The sequence below is a fragment of the Rhinolophus ferrumequinum genome, chromosome 6, assembly GCF_004115265.2.
Source record: "Rhinolophus ferrumequinum isolate MPI-CBG mRhiFer1 chromosome 6, mRhiFer1_v1.p, whole genome shotgun sequence".
Lineage (NCBI taxonomy): Eukaryota > Metazoa > Chordata > Mammalia > Chiroptera > Rhinolophidae > Rhinolophus > Rhinolophus ferrumequinum.
In genome coordinates this window covers 28,972,799-28,986,889 of record NC_046289.1, presented here as the reverse complement: position 1 = coordinate 28,986,889, position 14,091 = coordinate 28,972,799, and the positions used below count along the sequence as shown (strand labels likewise).

The following is a 14,091-nucleotide window of genomic DNA, read 5'->3' as shown; positions in this document are numbered from 1 at the left end:
TGGTAGACTGCTGACCCCTGGCCTAGACCCTCCAGGCACAGCCGAGTTCTGCCTGACTCTTAAAGCCACCATTCTGACCACTTGAGGGTTTATTAGAACGAGCAATATAAGGTGATACCAGTGGACTGCCTAAACCTGGCACCTCCAGTGTTCTACAGGTAAATGATGACTCTCAACTCTTTCTAGAGGTTATTATCACTAGGCTTGAAATACTCATATGTTCACTGGCTCTGCTCATTGCCAGTTTTCAAGGAGTCCTCATTTAGGTACACTACGTTAAAAAAAAAAAAAAAAGTGTATCTGTTTTAGGAAGCTTTTACATAGTTGAACTCTTAGCAAGGGAGTTAGTGGTCATAGTCATGGCTCTCCCAGCACTCACTGTATTTGTGGGGCCGTATATTGCCTGCCAATCAGAATTATCGGAAGACTGTCAGAGGGCTCTGTCTCTCCCCAAATGCTCATTCACTGGATTACTTTTTCTAGCTTATAATTTCTATTAGTGTAAAGGTTATTCGTCAAAGGTAAGGACCTGTAACTTCATAGTATTACCTAGACAGTTAACCCTGTGACAAACAAAGCACTCTGTAGTTTAAATTATCACATCAGAATCCCTTTGAAAATAGCCAGGCCCTGTCCCAAGAGATTCAGTTTTAATTGATCTGGGGGGGAGGTCAACTTCTGGTATGTTTAAAGTACAGGTGATTCTGGATTTCACATGGTAGAATTGAGAACTGATATAGCAAGTGTCAGGGAAAGCACAAAGAGGACTTACGAGGACCAGATCAAATTCACTTTGGAGGCAGGGTGGTAAGAGATTGACAAGTCCTAAGGGACTCAACTAGGATATGGTGGGCGCTGTTAGGGTAAAGATTTTATATAGTACAGGCCCAGAATGGCAGGTGCCTGGAAAAAGCCACTGGCAGGGCAAGTTCTGAAGTGGGAGCTGGGCCAGCATCAGGTGTGCTGTCTCCATACCTGCTTTTCCTCCTTACCTTGGATCCCATGTACAGTGCCTGGATTTCATGGTGTCGGACAGCAGTCAGTTTTCCATAGAAGTGGGTGGTGAGGTAGTTGGCCAGGAAGTGAGATGTGGCCAAGCTAGGGTGTTGGTCGAGGGATTGCTCTGTGACCTCAAGGCACATGGAGGGGTCAGGAATTCTCCGCAGGAGCTGTTGCAGGAGAAGGGTAGAGGAGAGAGGTGAGGCCTGTAGAAGAACTTTTAGTCCAGCTTTGTTTTGTTTGAGAATGAAATATTTATCCATTATGGACTAAGCCCTTCTCTGTACTCATTTTGCACCACCCCCGTAGCTAACCAATGATGGCTTTCACAGGACCAGAGTTCAGCAGAATCCTGGACCCAGCTGTCCCTCTGGCACCTATTGCAGGGATAGGCACCTTCAGCTCAAGATTCAGACTATTAACTAGCTCCTGGAGGACACAAAGGGGCAGATCTGAGATTGCGGATATCTGCGTGGGATGCAGTAGGAACAAAGCCATCAGATTAGACTAACCTTCCCCAAAAGAAATACGGGAAGAGTTGGAGGCTTACTTGCAGAGCCTTTTCATGATCTCCTCTTTCTAGAAGGTGAAGAAGATGCTTTTGATGTAGGCTGATTAAATCTTCCCTTGGAATGGGGTATAGGCAGCCCCACTCCTCACACAGCCCATACTCCTGGAAGGAAACACACACACCTTCAATCCCTTTAAATGACTGGCCTTGTCAGTCATCCAGCTTTTGCCTGATTTTACTCAGCAGTCTTGAGTCTGCTAAAGCCCCAGGAAAGTTTCCTAAGTGCTGATGGGAAATTCACTACGGGATTAGAGTGGGATCATAAACTCAAAGGAATAGAGGGGCAAGATAAGTTATGAAAATGATTGAAGAAGGCTGAATGTTAATGATATGATTTTCCTCCTAGCTCTACTATAAAAAAGAAAAGCAGAGGACAGACAGCAACTGATACTTGATGTCAGCCCTGGGAGATACAAAGGAAGTGGGGAAGATGGAGAAGACTGTCGAAAGGAGACAGTGCCTCCTTAGCTTTGATTGTGGCCCTATGACTGTGCAGGTGCAGTGTTACTAGACTTGAAAACATTTTTTAAATGTTTTAAATTTAAGGATTTCCCTATTTTGTAATATTGGCAATGAAATCAACATAAAAAATAAAAACTCTGCAGACCACTACTGCACGGACCAAACAAACATGTTGGGAGTTGGATTCCACCCATACTCCTCCTTGTTACTCTCCCAGCCCCAGTGTGTGAGCTCTGGATTAGAGCTTCAGATAATAGAATTACCAGGTCTTTGTCCGAGTATTCTAATACAGTGGCGTCGGGACCGTCCTCCCCACGACTCCGCCTTCTTCAGGATGCTTCCTTGTTTCTCAGACTACATTAGGTGCCTCAACAGTCCTCCCACCACACTCTGGACTTATTTCTGTCACTTGATATATAATCATCACCTAGGGATGTGTCTCACATTGCCCCCACCTTTCCCAAAATGTGAGCTTCTCAAGGGCAAGGACTGAGCTTCATAATTTTGTCTGACCACCATCTATCATAGTGCCTGGAAAATAACAGGCATTCGATAAATGTTTCTTGGATGACTGAATAGCTGAATGAGCATATCTACATTTTGAACTATGGTATATCAGCTCCTTAAAAGGCAGATAAAATTCTGTATAGCATTCAAATGTCCAATAAATACATGAAAAGATATTCAAGGTCATTACTAATCATGGAAATGAAAATTAAAATGAGATACATCCTATTGGTAAAAAGTGAAAAATTGGACAATACCAAAAGTGGGTGAAGATATGCAGCAACAAGGATGGTGAGCGGGAGTATAGTGGCACAATGGCTTTGCAGAGCAATTGGTAATGGCTTAGTAAAGATGAGATGCTCATGCCCGATGACATAGCAATTCTACTGCTGGTTATACATTCTGTACCTAGTATATACGGTGTAGAAAATCTCATGTATGAACACAAGGGTGATAATAGAAAAGCATCAACTGTTATTATTCTCTATACTTCTCTGTATATTGGTAAATTTCACTCACACTCATACACACACAAGCACATCACAAAATGAATGTGATGTACTTAAAAAAAAATGTGGATATTGACACATGGAGGGAGATTTACACAACCAGCTAAGGCATTGCAACTGTGAAAAGAGGAGGAAGGGAAATACCACCCAGGAAAATGGTACCTTTGCTTCTAGAATCATGTTCATGACAGTTGATGGGTCCTCAACACAACTGTCCCTCAGGGTCTGCCAGTCACACCACACTGGGGTAGCCTGCAAACCTAGAATCTAAGGAAAGACAGGAAAAGCTATCAAACCACAATGCAGCTTCCTCCTCCATGAACAAGTCCTTGGCGTTTCCAGAGATGGCCCACCCCTAGGTCTCTGTCCCAAAGTCAGGCTCTCAGAACTTGCCAGGAGAGAGGAGGAATTAGAGTAAATGAGGCAAAGATTGTTTGGAGAGGTGAGTGAACCTACTGGGGAAGCATAATCAGGGAGCAAAGGCTGACTGGAGGCCAGGATTGGGTACTTTTACTTCTGAGAACAATTCTCAGAGGCTTCTGTGCTTCACAGCTTGTTCACTCTGCTGGAGTCACTTGTCCCATGCTCCTCCATCTCAAAACTCTACCCAAGATATTCTGGTGTGAACGCTCTGTGGGATCACCTTTCATGCAGCATTTAGCTCTGCATGAAAACTACTGAGCAACAGAGGAAAGAAAATCTTTTTCACCTGCCATTTTCACCTGCCTTTCCCTGGAGGGGCTCTGTTCAGTTCTAAGTACACACGAAAGGTTAGCGTGTATTTTATGCTTGTTATGTAGCTGTACCACCTAAATCTGTCTCCCTGAGCCACTTGATCTTGAATGTAACACATATCCTGCAAGAATCTTTCACTTTTGAAATTGTCACTTTCATGCATCCTTTCAAAATGGCTCTTCAAGTTTAGCTGAAATTTAAAACAATCTTTCAAAAAGACATGAGCTTAAGCTCTATAAAAACTCCTGAAGAACAACAACAACAACAAAAGACATAATAGACACAGAACATATACAAAGCTCAAATATAAACGTGAAAGGCTTTGTGGACTATAAAGCATCATCCAATGTTAATTTTTTAATCTTTGTTTGATGCATATGTAGTTATAATTATAGGAGTAAATAAAACAGGGACCAGATAGGAGCCTTGCTTGCTGTTAATCTAAGAACAGAAGCCAGAATGCAGAGCAAAAGTCAGGCCCAGATGGTCTGTTTCTTAAAATCTACCACCACATGAGCATAGAGTTGGTAACAGGGTGAGAAGCCCTTTCCTTGGTCTTGACGCCAGGGCCCATACCTTCTGATATACGCGCAGTTCCGCCAGCTTTCTCTGTAGCTCATACTTGAGTCCATCTTGCACAGCTGCATCTGAAAGGCAGTAGGCCAGGATCTCCAGGCACAGCTCCAGGGGCCACCTATCCACAAACTGTAGGGTTAACTGACTTCTCAGAGATGCATCCTTCACAGGAAATAGGTACTGCCAACCTTCTTTGTCTATGAGACAAAAAGATGCCCAAAGTCAGCAAGTCTGGAACTGGAAGAGCTCAAAAGTCCCCGTTACTTCTTAAGAGAAAGGCTTTGTTCAATTTCATAAAACAGAAGCTTTTTGAAGCATCTGACCTTAATGAGTTTTTACACTTGGGATCATTATATGACAAGGAGAAATGCTATACTCCTATGTTTCTCTTTATGAAAACTTAATGAGAATTTCTGAGGAGAGAGGGAGAGGAGGAGAAAGGAAAGGAAGAAATAAGAAGAACAGGAGAAGGAAGGAATGAAGGAAGCATAGACAGAACAGATGAAGCTGTCCTGTTCTGGCATGCTGCACATACAGTACTGTTTGAGGCTCAGTGGAACTTTTAGCTTTCCCTGCGGTTTCCACTCTGTGCCATACATAACTACTTCAGTCATTTCAGGTAAACTAGTTTCACTTTCTCGGCATCCTCTGTCATTATTACTTAGTAGATCACGCTCTCCCACACCCATCTCAGAGCTGAAAAACAGACTCCAGGGTCAGACCATATAGCCTCTCCATGGATTTCTCCTTCTTCTCAAGGACGTGTTGTCTCCTTTCCACAGGTCAGCCAGGCCCCCTACTCAGAAGCATACCCTATAGCACACCTGACTCTTGCTCCCCCCGGCGGAGTGTTGTAGGTCATTGGCTCTCAATTCTAGTTACACATCAAAATCTCCCGGGAAACTTTTAAAGTAGGGCCTATCAAATAGGTCCTCAGCCTGTTTTTATAAATAAAGTTTTATTGGAATATAGCCATGCTCATTTATTTATGTATCATCAATGGCCGCTTTCATGCTATGATGGCAGAGTTGAATAGTTGCAACCGAGACTGTATGGCCTTCAAAGCCCTTTACAAAAAAAATTTGCAGACCCTTGCTTGAAAGTAAACATTTGCATGATCCCTATTCTGGGCTTCTGGGGGTGGAGCTCAGATATTTGTAGTTATAGAATTTCCCAAAGATTCTAACATCCAGGGTTGCGAACACTGGTTATAAGTATGTGTTTTAGAGTTAGATAGACCTGGGTTCTAAGCTCTGTTCAAGTTTCCTACCCTGTGTGCCTCGGTTTCCACCTAAATCTGTCTGAGATTTTAGCGGCACCTTTGTCTAGTTCTAGTGAGAATCCATGTGGTGCTACACCCAGTGAATGCTAAGTGTTAGCTCTAGTGAAGGAGGGAGGTGTAGCTTTGTGCTCACCACATGCCGCTGCGCAGCTCAGGATTGCATCCTGTATGCTGCTCAAGTCGTCTACGTCTCGCCCGTACACTTCAGTGAGCTGAAGGGCCCGGGACCAATCTCTGGCCACCAGGGCTTCCTTGAAGGCCGCGGTGACCACGTCCAGAGCAGTTGGAGAATGCAGGCCCAGGAGGACAGTGGAGAGACTGGCCTGGCCACAGAGACCTGCTGCCAGACTCGGGCCCTGCTTGGAAGACCCTCGTAGGGGCTCCCAGGCAGCCAGGAGGGAGGCTGCAAGCATAGGGAACTGTTCCAGGAGGCGCTCACACTCCCGGGCTACCTGCTCTGCAGTCAGAGGCACCTCCCTGCGACCACGAAGCTCCTTCCAGGACAAGCTGGGCTTGGTGACTTTTGATCCCCGGGAAGCCCCCAGACAGACCACCGTAGCCAGGAGCTTTGAGCGGGACTTAAGGAAGGTCAAGGCAGAGGAGGTGAGGGCTGGCAGCGATGAATCCCTTGGAGAGAAGCGGGGCTTTCTCTCTGATAGGGGGTTCTCAGTCGGCTTCGGGGAGCTAGGCGTAGAAAGTGGGAGGTCCTCCAGGCAGTGGGAGGTGTGCAGCTGGGCCAGTTGGCCCAGGTGGGTCAGAAGAGATGATGTCTGCTGGCTTTGCAGGGAAGAGCAGAGGGCAAGGGGCTCACAGCAGCAGCTGACGATGACCTGTGGCACGCTCAGGCTGAGACCCTCTCGGGCCAGGAGGGCTGCTAGCCTGGACGGAGGGAAGCAGAGGGCACGCAGAGCCTGAGTGCACAGGCACTGTCCCCTCATCTCAGAAGTCATTTATGTTTACACAAGCAAATGTAAATGCAGCCTCTTTAATTGTGTCCCCCCCACTTTTTTTTTTTTAACACAAAGGTAGCTTATTAGACACACTGCTCTGCCCTTTGCTTTTTTACTTCATAACGTGTCTAGGAGATCTGTCCATATCCTTCTACAGAGAGGCCCCTCATTCGTTTTTACAGCTGCGCAGTATTCCATTATGGGGATGCACCGTAATTCACCTAGTCTCCTGTTAGTGGACAATGGATTTTTCTGATCTGTTGGTATTACATATAAGGCTGTAATAAAAAGACTTTGTACATACGTCCTTTTCCATATGTATAATAAAGCCACAGAATAAATTCCCCAACCTGGATTGCTAGGTCAAAGGGTATAAGAATTTGTAATTTTAATAGATACGAACAAATTCCCTTCCCACAGGGGCCATACCAATTTATATCCCACCAGCAATGTATGAAAATTCTTGTCTTCCTAGCCAACTAATGTGTTATGAAATGTTCAATTTTTACATATTTTACAAGTGAAGATTCACCCCTTAATTTTATACTTTCAATGTGAATGTGAGAGGTGGCAAGAGAGAAAGAAAGAGGTATACTGGATTTGAATGTAGTTGTATCACAGGAAATGCAAATCAAAGGCAAAGTCTGAAAGAAATCCCACCACAACCCCACTGAGCCTTTGGGTTCCTTGATGAAACAATTAGGAAGGCCCATGCTTGACTCCCATGGGGTGACTCCTACCTGTCAGGGGGAACTTGTCGCTCAAGCAGGAGGTGTGACACCAGCTGGGAAGAGCTCTGTTGCAAGAGAACAAAGGGATTTCCTACCTTGACCTCCACGTGATCTGTAAAGGTAAAGAAAGTGACCTTTGTTTGCACCACCAATTGCAACAGTTCAAAGCCCTGTTGTCCAGAACCAATAAAAAAGTAGCGTCAAAACAAAGACTATATTGGGAGCTCTTCCGTTGATATTTTCTAGGTAACGGGTATTCTCAACATGACCCTGAACACAGGTTTATCTATGCCTTACCACTGCTCTAAAGACTTACAACCACAAACTTCAGCTTATTCTGCTCATCCGACACGACTAAAGTGCATGCAATACTTGCTCTGTGGCCTCGAGTAAGGATCTGGTACTCATATCAGAAACTTGATTCTTCTGCTGGGTCCTCAAATCCACAATGGACTGAAGGTCTGAGAGGTATTTTTGAGTCATGAATACCATGAAAACTTACTGAGTACTCCCATGTGCTGTACAAGTGTACCAGGTATTGGGGAGACAAAGATGAACGAGCCACAGACCAACAGGAGGACCATATAAACCTAGTGCTCCTGGCTACTGCTGTGCCCAGAACCTCTTCGTGAGTACCTTTCCTCTTCCTTGCCCTAAACAAGGAAGAGGAGTTGTGACTCAGCAGGCCAGTTGTGACTCTATTTCCTCTTTCGTACTACTTACCAGGCTCAGAGTGCAAACTCTGCAGAACAACGGCAGCCAAGGTGCTGCAGTAACTGAAGAAGGTGCCCATGTAGTCCGTCTGCCTGCTGCCTGCTGGCGTCTGTCTGCCCAGGTTCTTCTGGAGGAGCTGAGTTTGGATGTGCACAGGGTGGGCCTCTGCCTCCGGAGATTTCTGAGCTGCCTGCTCCACCAGGGAGGACAGCGGAGTGCTCCTGGGCTCTGAGAGGAATAATGGCAGGAGAAGGGACACAGGCTTCAGTCTGTGCATCTGGCTGTGGATCAATTTCCAAAACAATTATGTGCAATGGGCCTCTGTACACTGCACGGGGCATCCTATAGCATGGGGGTAACATTTACAAGGCTGCTATGAAATTGTAAGCTGGTCACCTGTACAAGCAATGCTCAGCCAGGAAGAGTTTTGAGTCTGGAGAAACTGAGGTGGATAGTTCTCTTTTTACCCCTGCTAGAGTCCTAAGCCTGAAGTTCCTTCATTCTTAGCTGCTTCCTCTCCCCAGTTCAGCCCCCATCTGCTCCCACACACTCGGGCCTATACCTGGCAGCTCTAGCGCCTCTCTCAGTGACTGAAGGACCTGATCCAGCTGCTGGGAGAGGGTGGCGTGGCTGGCAGCACAGTCCTCAGTGAGGCTGGGCCAACACATCTGCAGCAGCTCAGCAATGCTGCACCGTGGAAGACCTCCTCCTTTTTCTTCTGTACTCTCTATGGAAAGCAAATGAGAAGGAAAAAGTGAAGTCTGATGCTGACCTAACGTTCTGAGTCCAGGGGGGAAAAAAAAGGGAGAAAAGCAACTCACCTGATTTAGTCTGTCCGGCTGACGTAAGTGAATAATTGAGAATCTTACTGATTTGCTGAAGAACAACTGGGAAACCTCGAATGCCATCAGCATTGAGAAGCACATGGTCTAGCCGTCGACCTGTGAACAGATGAAGGATGAGGGAATGCAGAAAAAATAAGGTACTTTTGGAGATTGGTACTCAGTCCTATATTTACTTGTACAAATTTATCTTCTCCAGTGTTGAGGAGGAAATACATGCTGTGCGATTTTGGGGTGACAACCAACATACCTGGCTTTTCTGTACCTGAGGTTCCAGAGCTACCTCTGCAAGATGCCTCAGCTGTCAGCAGCAGCGGGCCAAGGATCTCTGGCATTCCTATGGAATTGCTGTCCCAAGCCAATCAATGGGCACGGCTTGTAGATTTGCCTCGGTACTGCCCTCAGCTGAGGGCTTGAGCCGGTATCGTATCTGTCTTCTCTAACTGCTTTAAGTGGGATGTTGACTCCCTGACTAGAACTATAAATGACTTTATGGACAGAGAGATAATTCTTTATACCTCTCTTATACCCCCATATACTTAGGATAATCTGGAAACACAGCAGGTACTAAATTAATTCCTAATTGATTGACCTGATACTGTTTCAGTTACTAACAGCTTGAATATCTCCTTTCATTTTAGAATATAAGTACTAGATTAGGGGGAGGGGAGTTGTTGGATAAAAACAGCATTGCGTATGTCCCAGTATACTTTCTTAGAAGGACTATATTTCTTAGAAGGACTATGTTCTTCTTTCTTAGAAGAACATTCAATGACATTTTAATCAACAGCTCAAAGTGATTTGGAGAGGTGTGCAGAAAAGAGGTAACACAGCAGAATTGAGATTGTTATTCTAGAAAGACCTGCTTGCAAGGTCAGCCCTTGATAGGTATCTGTGAACTTGGCTGTTAAATAGTTTCGAATGCTAACACAAAACTTTCCCTACATGGTAAGAGCGGCTCTCTGTGCCAACACTCTTCGTACGATGTGGTTTATGCTGAATACTTGCTTTCCTTCTGAGAGTCTGGAATATTGGTACACAATGGACAGAGGGTGCCTTTGTCACTAGCCCCCAATAAAAACCTTGGGCATTGAGTCTCTAATGCGCTTCCCTGTGGACAACACTTTATACTTGTTGCCACAACTCATTGCTGGAGGAATTAAACCCGTCCTATGTGACTCCACAGGGAGAGGACTCTTGGAAGCTTTTGCCTGCTTTCGTCCAGACTGTCCCCGTGGGCCTTTCCCTCTGCTGATTTTTCTCCTTATTCTTTTACTGAAATAAATCTTAATCATGAGTATGACTACATGCTGAGTCCTGAGTTCTCTAGTGAGTCACTGAACCCCGGAGGTGGCTATTCATACCAAAATCTATTCACCCTTCCCTCCCTCCATATTACTGAGAGAGATTACATGCTCCTTTCTCCCTCACTGGTCAGTCCTTCCAATGTTTGGGGTGTGTGTGTATCAAGGATGGGTGGGGAGTAGAACTTCGCCTAATTCTGTCCTCACGTTCTTCTCCCTTCATTCCTCTAAGAATTCCATATACACATTTTGAGATATCATTAACCTCAAGGTACAACCATTTCTCCAACTGGGATCCACTAAGTTTAGTTTTCCCTTATATCTGGTTTATGATCTCAAGGCTATCCCAGGTTATAGGTTAAGGTTCACTTAGGACCGGAAATACAGTCTAAAGACACAAATTCCATTTATACCATTTTTGAACATATATTTATTCCTTGAATTTATCTATATATCAGAAAAGAATTTCCCCTAATGACTGCAGATTGCTATGTCTATTAAGAAAAAGAGACTCTCAACAGACTGTATTTATGCCATCATATTGGACATGAGGAAATTAACTAATGATCTTTTCTCCCTGTCCTTCCTTCCCCAGTAAGTACTTTCTTCTTGCACAATTTATCAAGTATCTCAGAAACCCAACTGAGAAGAAATAAAGCTAAAGAAGCACACTCACCCCGGCTCTCAAGGCTACTGTTTAGACGTCGTTCAGCCGTTTCCAAGAGCTGCTTGCAAGTTTTCCAGAGCTGGCACTGAGAGCAAGCGAGGTCAAATGCAGCCATGGCGGGGGGACTGAGGTCTTCTAGAATCTCTCTCAGAGGATCAGTGGGCTCTACCAGGGTACTGCTTATCCAGAAGTCCTCCTGGAGCGTGGGGATGGGGTCTCCAGAGGTGCTGAGCAGTTTGTCGGTCACGTCAGAGATGGAGTAAAATACCATCCCTGAACACCCAGCAGCGGAGCAAAAAACAAGAGGTTAAAATGAGTCAAACTACCACTTTTATTTTGAAACGTAGTTTTTAAAAAATGTTCGAGGTCTTTCTGCACAGGATATCTTCTATGCATATCAGCACCATCACTACAGACCATTCTTAAGGTATCAATACAATGGAATGGAAAGGAAGACGGAGAGAAACTGAAAATGGTTGAGGTGAATGAGGGCTTCTCCCAAATGGGACCTAAAAGTAGGCTGAGAAAGAATGAGGTGGATCTGCGTGTGCTGATCAGAAAAGATCTCTAAAATACACTACCTAAAAAGCAAGATAGAAAAAGAGTACTTGTTGTAAGAGCTCATTTCTATATTTTTTAAAAAGGATGTGCATATTTTTTTTTGAATAGCTATAGAAGAATTTCTGGGAGAATATAGCAGTAGTGTGTGATGGTACTTGATACACAGAGCCTACACCAGTAAGACAATGTGAAAATCTGGGACAAGATTCCACTTTCAAGAAATAATGAAAGGATGAGCTTTTCTGCAGTGCAGCCAAGGTTGGGAATTGAGAACTGTGAATTGTTGGCCATAGGTATTATACACAACTTCTTCACTTTACAGAAAAGTAAAACAATACACTTTATCCCTGAATAATTACATGGGGAGGAACTAAACTCCTAACCATTTTCCAAAGCCCAAGATAGTGGCTATCAAAACGCATGGTGGAAGCAGGATTCATACTCTTCAGTTTAAGTCACATAGGACAAGTTTAATGGAGCAGCGTGAGCGACAGGTATGAGACCATCTTGGACGGGGAAGTGGGGCACAGCTAGAAATCGACTCTCAATATGCCAGGACTGTTATTCTCCAAGGTAAGTGTCCTGCTCTGGATTTCTGCTCACTTCATGATGAGCCTATCATTTGGGCGGCTTTTCTTCTGCTACCCTCCTCCCCCAGCTACCTCACCACCTGTGGTGGCAGCAGGGAAGCCTGACCTGCTGCCGCAGCGCTGCCAATGGCCTGTAGAGTTGAGCGGCCACTCCCTGTTCTTCGAATGGTGCTGCTGCCCCCGTCTGAGTTCTGGCTTTCAATCTTGTGCTCTACTCGGGCCAGCTCCTGGATCACTTCCTGGTAGCGCTCCATGAACATCAGCTCCCCTGAGCTGGGCGAGGACTTCAGGTTGAACATGAACACCACCTGGCACAGAAGAGGGAGGAATGTGCGTTGTGGTGGGTGTGGTGGGTCCGCTGAGTTGGGAATGTTTGGAGATATGAGATCTTGCTTGTCATTAGACTATGGCCCTAAGACATTTCTTTTGTAGGGTCGGAAGAGCACTGCATATTAGAAAAGTAGATCAAATATAGATATACAAGTCAGCAAGAAAGCCACCACAGCCCCAGGAGAAAATAGGCAGGAGATGTGAACAATTTTAAAGAGAAAATACTTATGACTAATATATAGATGAAAAATGTTTTCCCTTCCAGTGATCCCGGGAATTTAAGTAACATTACTACCATTTTGCATCTACCACAATGACGAAGTGTAAAAATGAGGTGGTGGTGGTAAAATGAATTGTCACAACCTTTTTTGAAAAGCAGTTTGGCAATCCATAAAACTAAAAATGTTTATGTTCTTTGACTCAGTAATTTCCATGAGAAACTTTGTTAAGGAAATAATTCAAAAGGCTTAATGCCTCAAAGTGATAGTCATGGCACTATTTATTACAACTATTAGAAGGTTGAAAATAATCTAAATATTAAATAATGGGAATGGTTAAGTATTTTCTATTGTAAGGTCATTAAATCAGTTATAAGGCAAATGTTAAAAAGACACTATATAAAGTTTTAGATTCAAAATAATCCCAGCTATACAAAAGTCATATATATCTTGGAATATTATTGGCAAAAAATATACTTTACCTTTAATATTCATTGTTCTGGAAAATAGGATTACAAGTAATTTTATTTCTTGTGAATACTTTTAGTATTTTCTTATAATATGCACAGCTTATTCTGTAACTGGGTTAAAAAAAAAATAAAGGTTTTATTCTTTTAAAAAAAAGATCCAGGCCCTAGGAAAGGGAGAGGAAGTGAGGACACCTAGGGGTAAAGCACCAGGGGGTCTCACAGCTGACTTCCTCCAGATTTGGGTGTAACAAAGGCTGGTGAGGGTCCTATCCCCACCAGATGGTCAGAATTACCATTATCATTAATGTATGGGATCTAAAATGACCGGAGGAGGTTAAGCAAAGATTTTCCTATCACCTAGACATCTCCTTGATTTATTCCTCAACAACTGAAAGCACACAAAAGAAAAATTCTGACTGCATATTAAGGGACGAAACTGTATGATGTACCAACAATTTCAAAAATTAGAATAGTAGGTTTTTATACTGTTAAATTTAAGCACTAGTAGAGGATTCTTGTATTTCTCACAGCTTCTACAAAATCCTCTTAACATTCTCGTGAGGTAGGAGGAGCAGGCATTCTATGTAACTCCGATTTTCAAATGAGGATATTGAAGCCTAGGGAGGGTAAGAGTCTTTCTGGTTCCTACTCCTTGCGCCATTCCCTAAACAACACGAACATTCTAGTTCGGCAGTCCCTATACTTCTTGGATAGTGACTTAGCATTCTTTACTGTGACAAGACGAGGCCTAGGCCTCTAACACCTGCCGCACAAGTACTCCCCTCACCTGATGGGCTTCTACAAAGTTCCCTCGGAGGATGCAGGATGCCAGCAGTGACTCAGGTGGGGAGCACATCATAGGGATGAGTGAACTTTGAGTTTGGGGCTGCAACCGGCCATCCAGCTCATTCCTCCCAGACCCGGTGTTCAGACTTCCCTCTGTTGGGACACAAGAGTGTGCGGGCCAAGGGAACAATAGAAATTGAGGAAAAACTATGCTGCTGTCACGTCCCACCAAACTCTCGTATCTTCAAGTTCCTTCTCTAAAAGGTGTATGTAAATGGGTCTTGATT

The 14,091-nt window shown here is 44.2% G+C and overlaps 1 protein-coding gene across 2 annotated transcripts in view; it reads right to left on the bottom strand.

Annotated features, from left to right (window-relative positions):
• ZFYVE26 (zinc finger FYVE-type containing 26) overlaps nucleotides 1–14,091 on the bottom strand; it is a 59,007-nt gene that overhangs the window by 26,737 nt on the left and 18,179 nt on the right. For both annotated transcript variants that reach the window (XM_033107934.1, XM_033107935.1), the window contains 12 exons: nucleotides 13,806–13,957; nucleotides 12,107–12,308; nucleotides 10,859–11,122; nucleotides 8,858–8,977; nucleotides 8,599–8,763; nucleotides 8,046–8,264; nucleotides 7,332–7,434; nucleotides 5,775–6,520; nucleotides 4,360–4,556; nucleotides 3,211–3,315; nucleotides 1,550–1,672; nucleotides 993–1,169 (listed from right to left, as the gene is read on the bottom strand). In XM_033107934.1, the coding sequence (XP_032963825.1) occupies nucleotides 993–1,169; nucleotides 1,550–1,672; nucleotides 3,211–3,315; nucleotides 4,360–4,556; nucleotides 5,775–6,520; nucleotides 7,332–7,434; nucleotides 8,046–8,264; nucleotides 8,599–8,763; nucleotides 8,858–8,977; nucleotides 10,859–11,122; nucleotides 12,107–12,308; nucleotides 13,806–13,957 (2,573 nt within the window). The remainder of the gene's footprint in view (nucleotides 1–992; nucleotides 1,170–1,549; nucleotides 1,673–3,210; nucleotides 3,316–4,359; nucleotides 4,557–5,774; nucleotides 6,521–7,331; nucleotides 7,435–8,045; nucleotides 8,265–8,598; nucleotides 8,764–8,857; nucleotides 8,978–10,858; nucleotides 11,123–12,106; nucleotides 12,309–13,805; nucleotides 13,958–14,091) is intronic.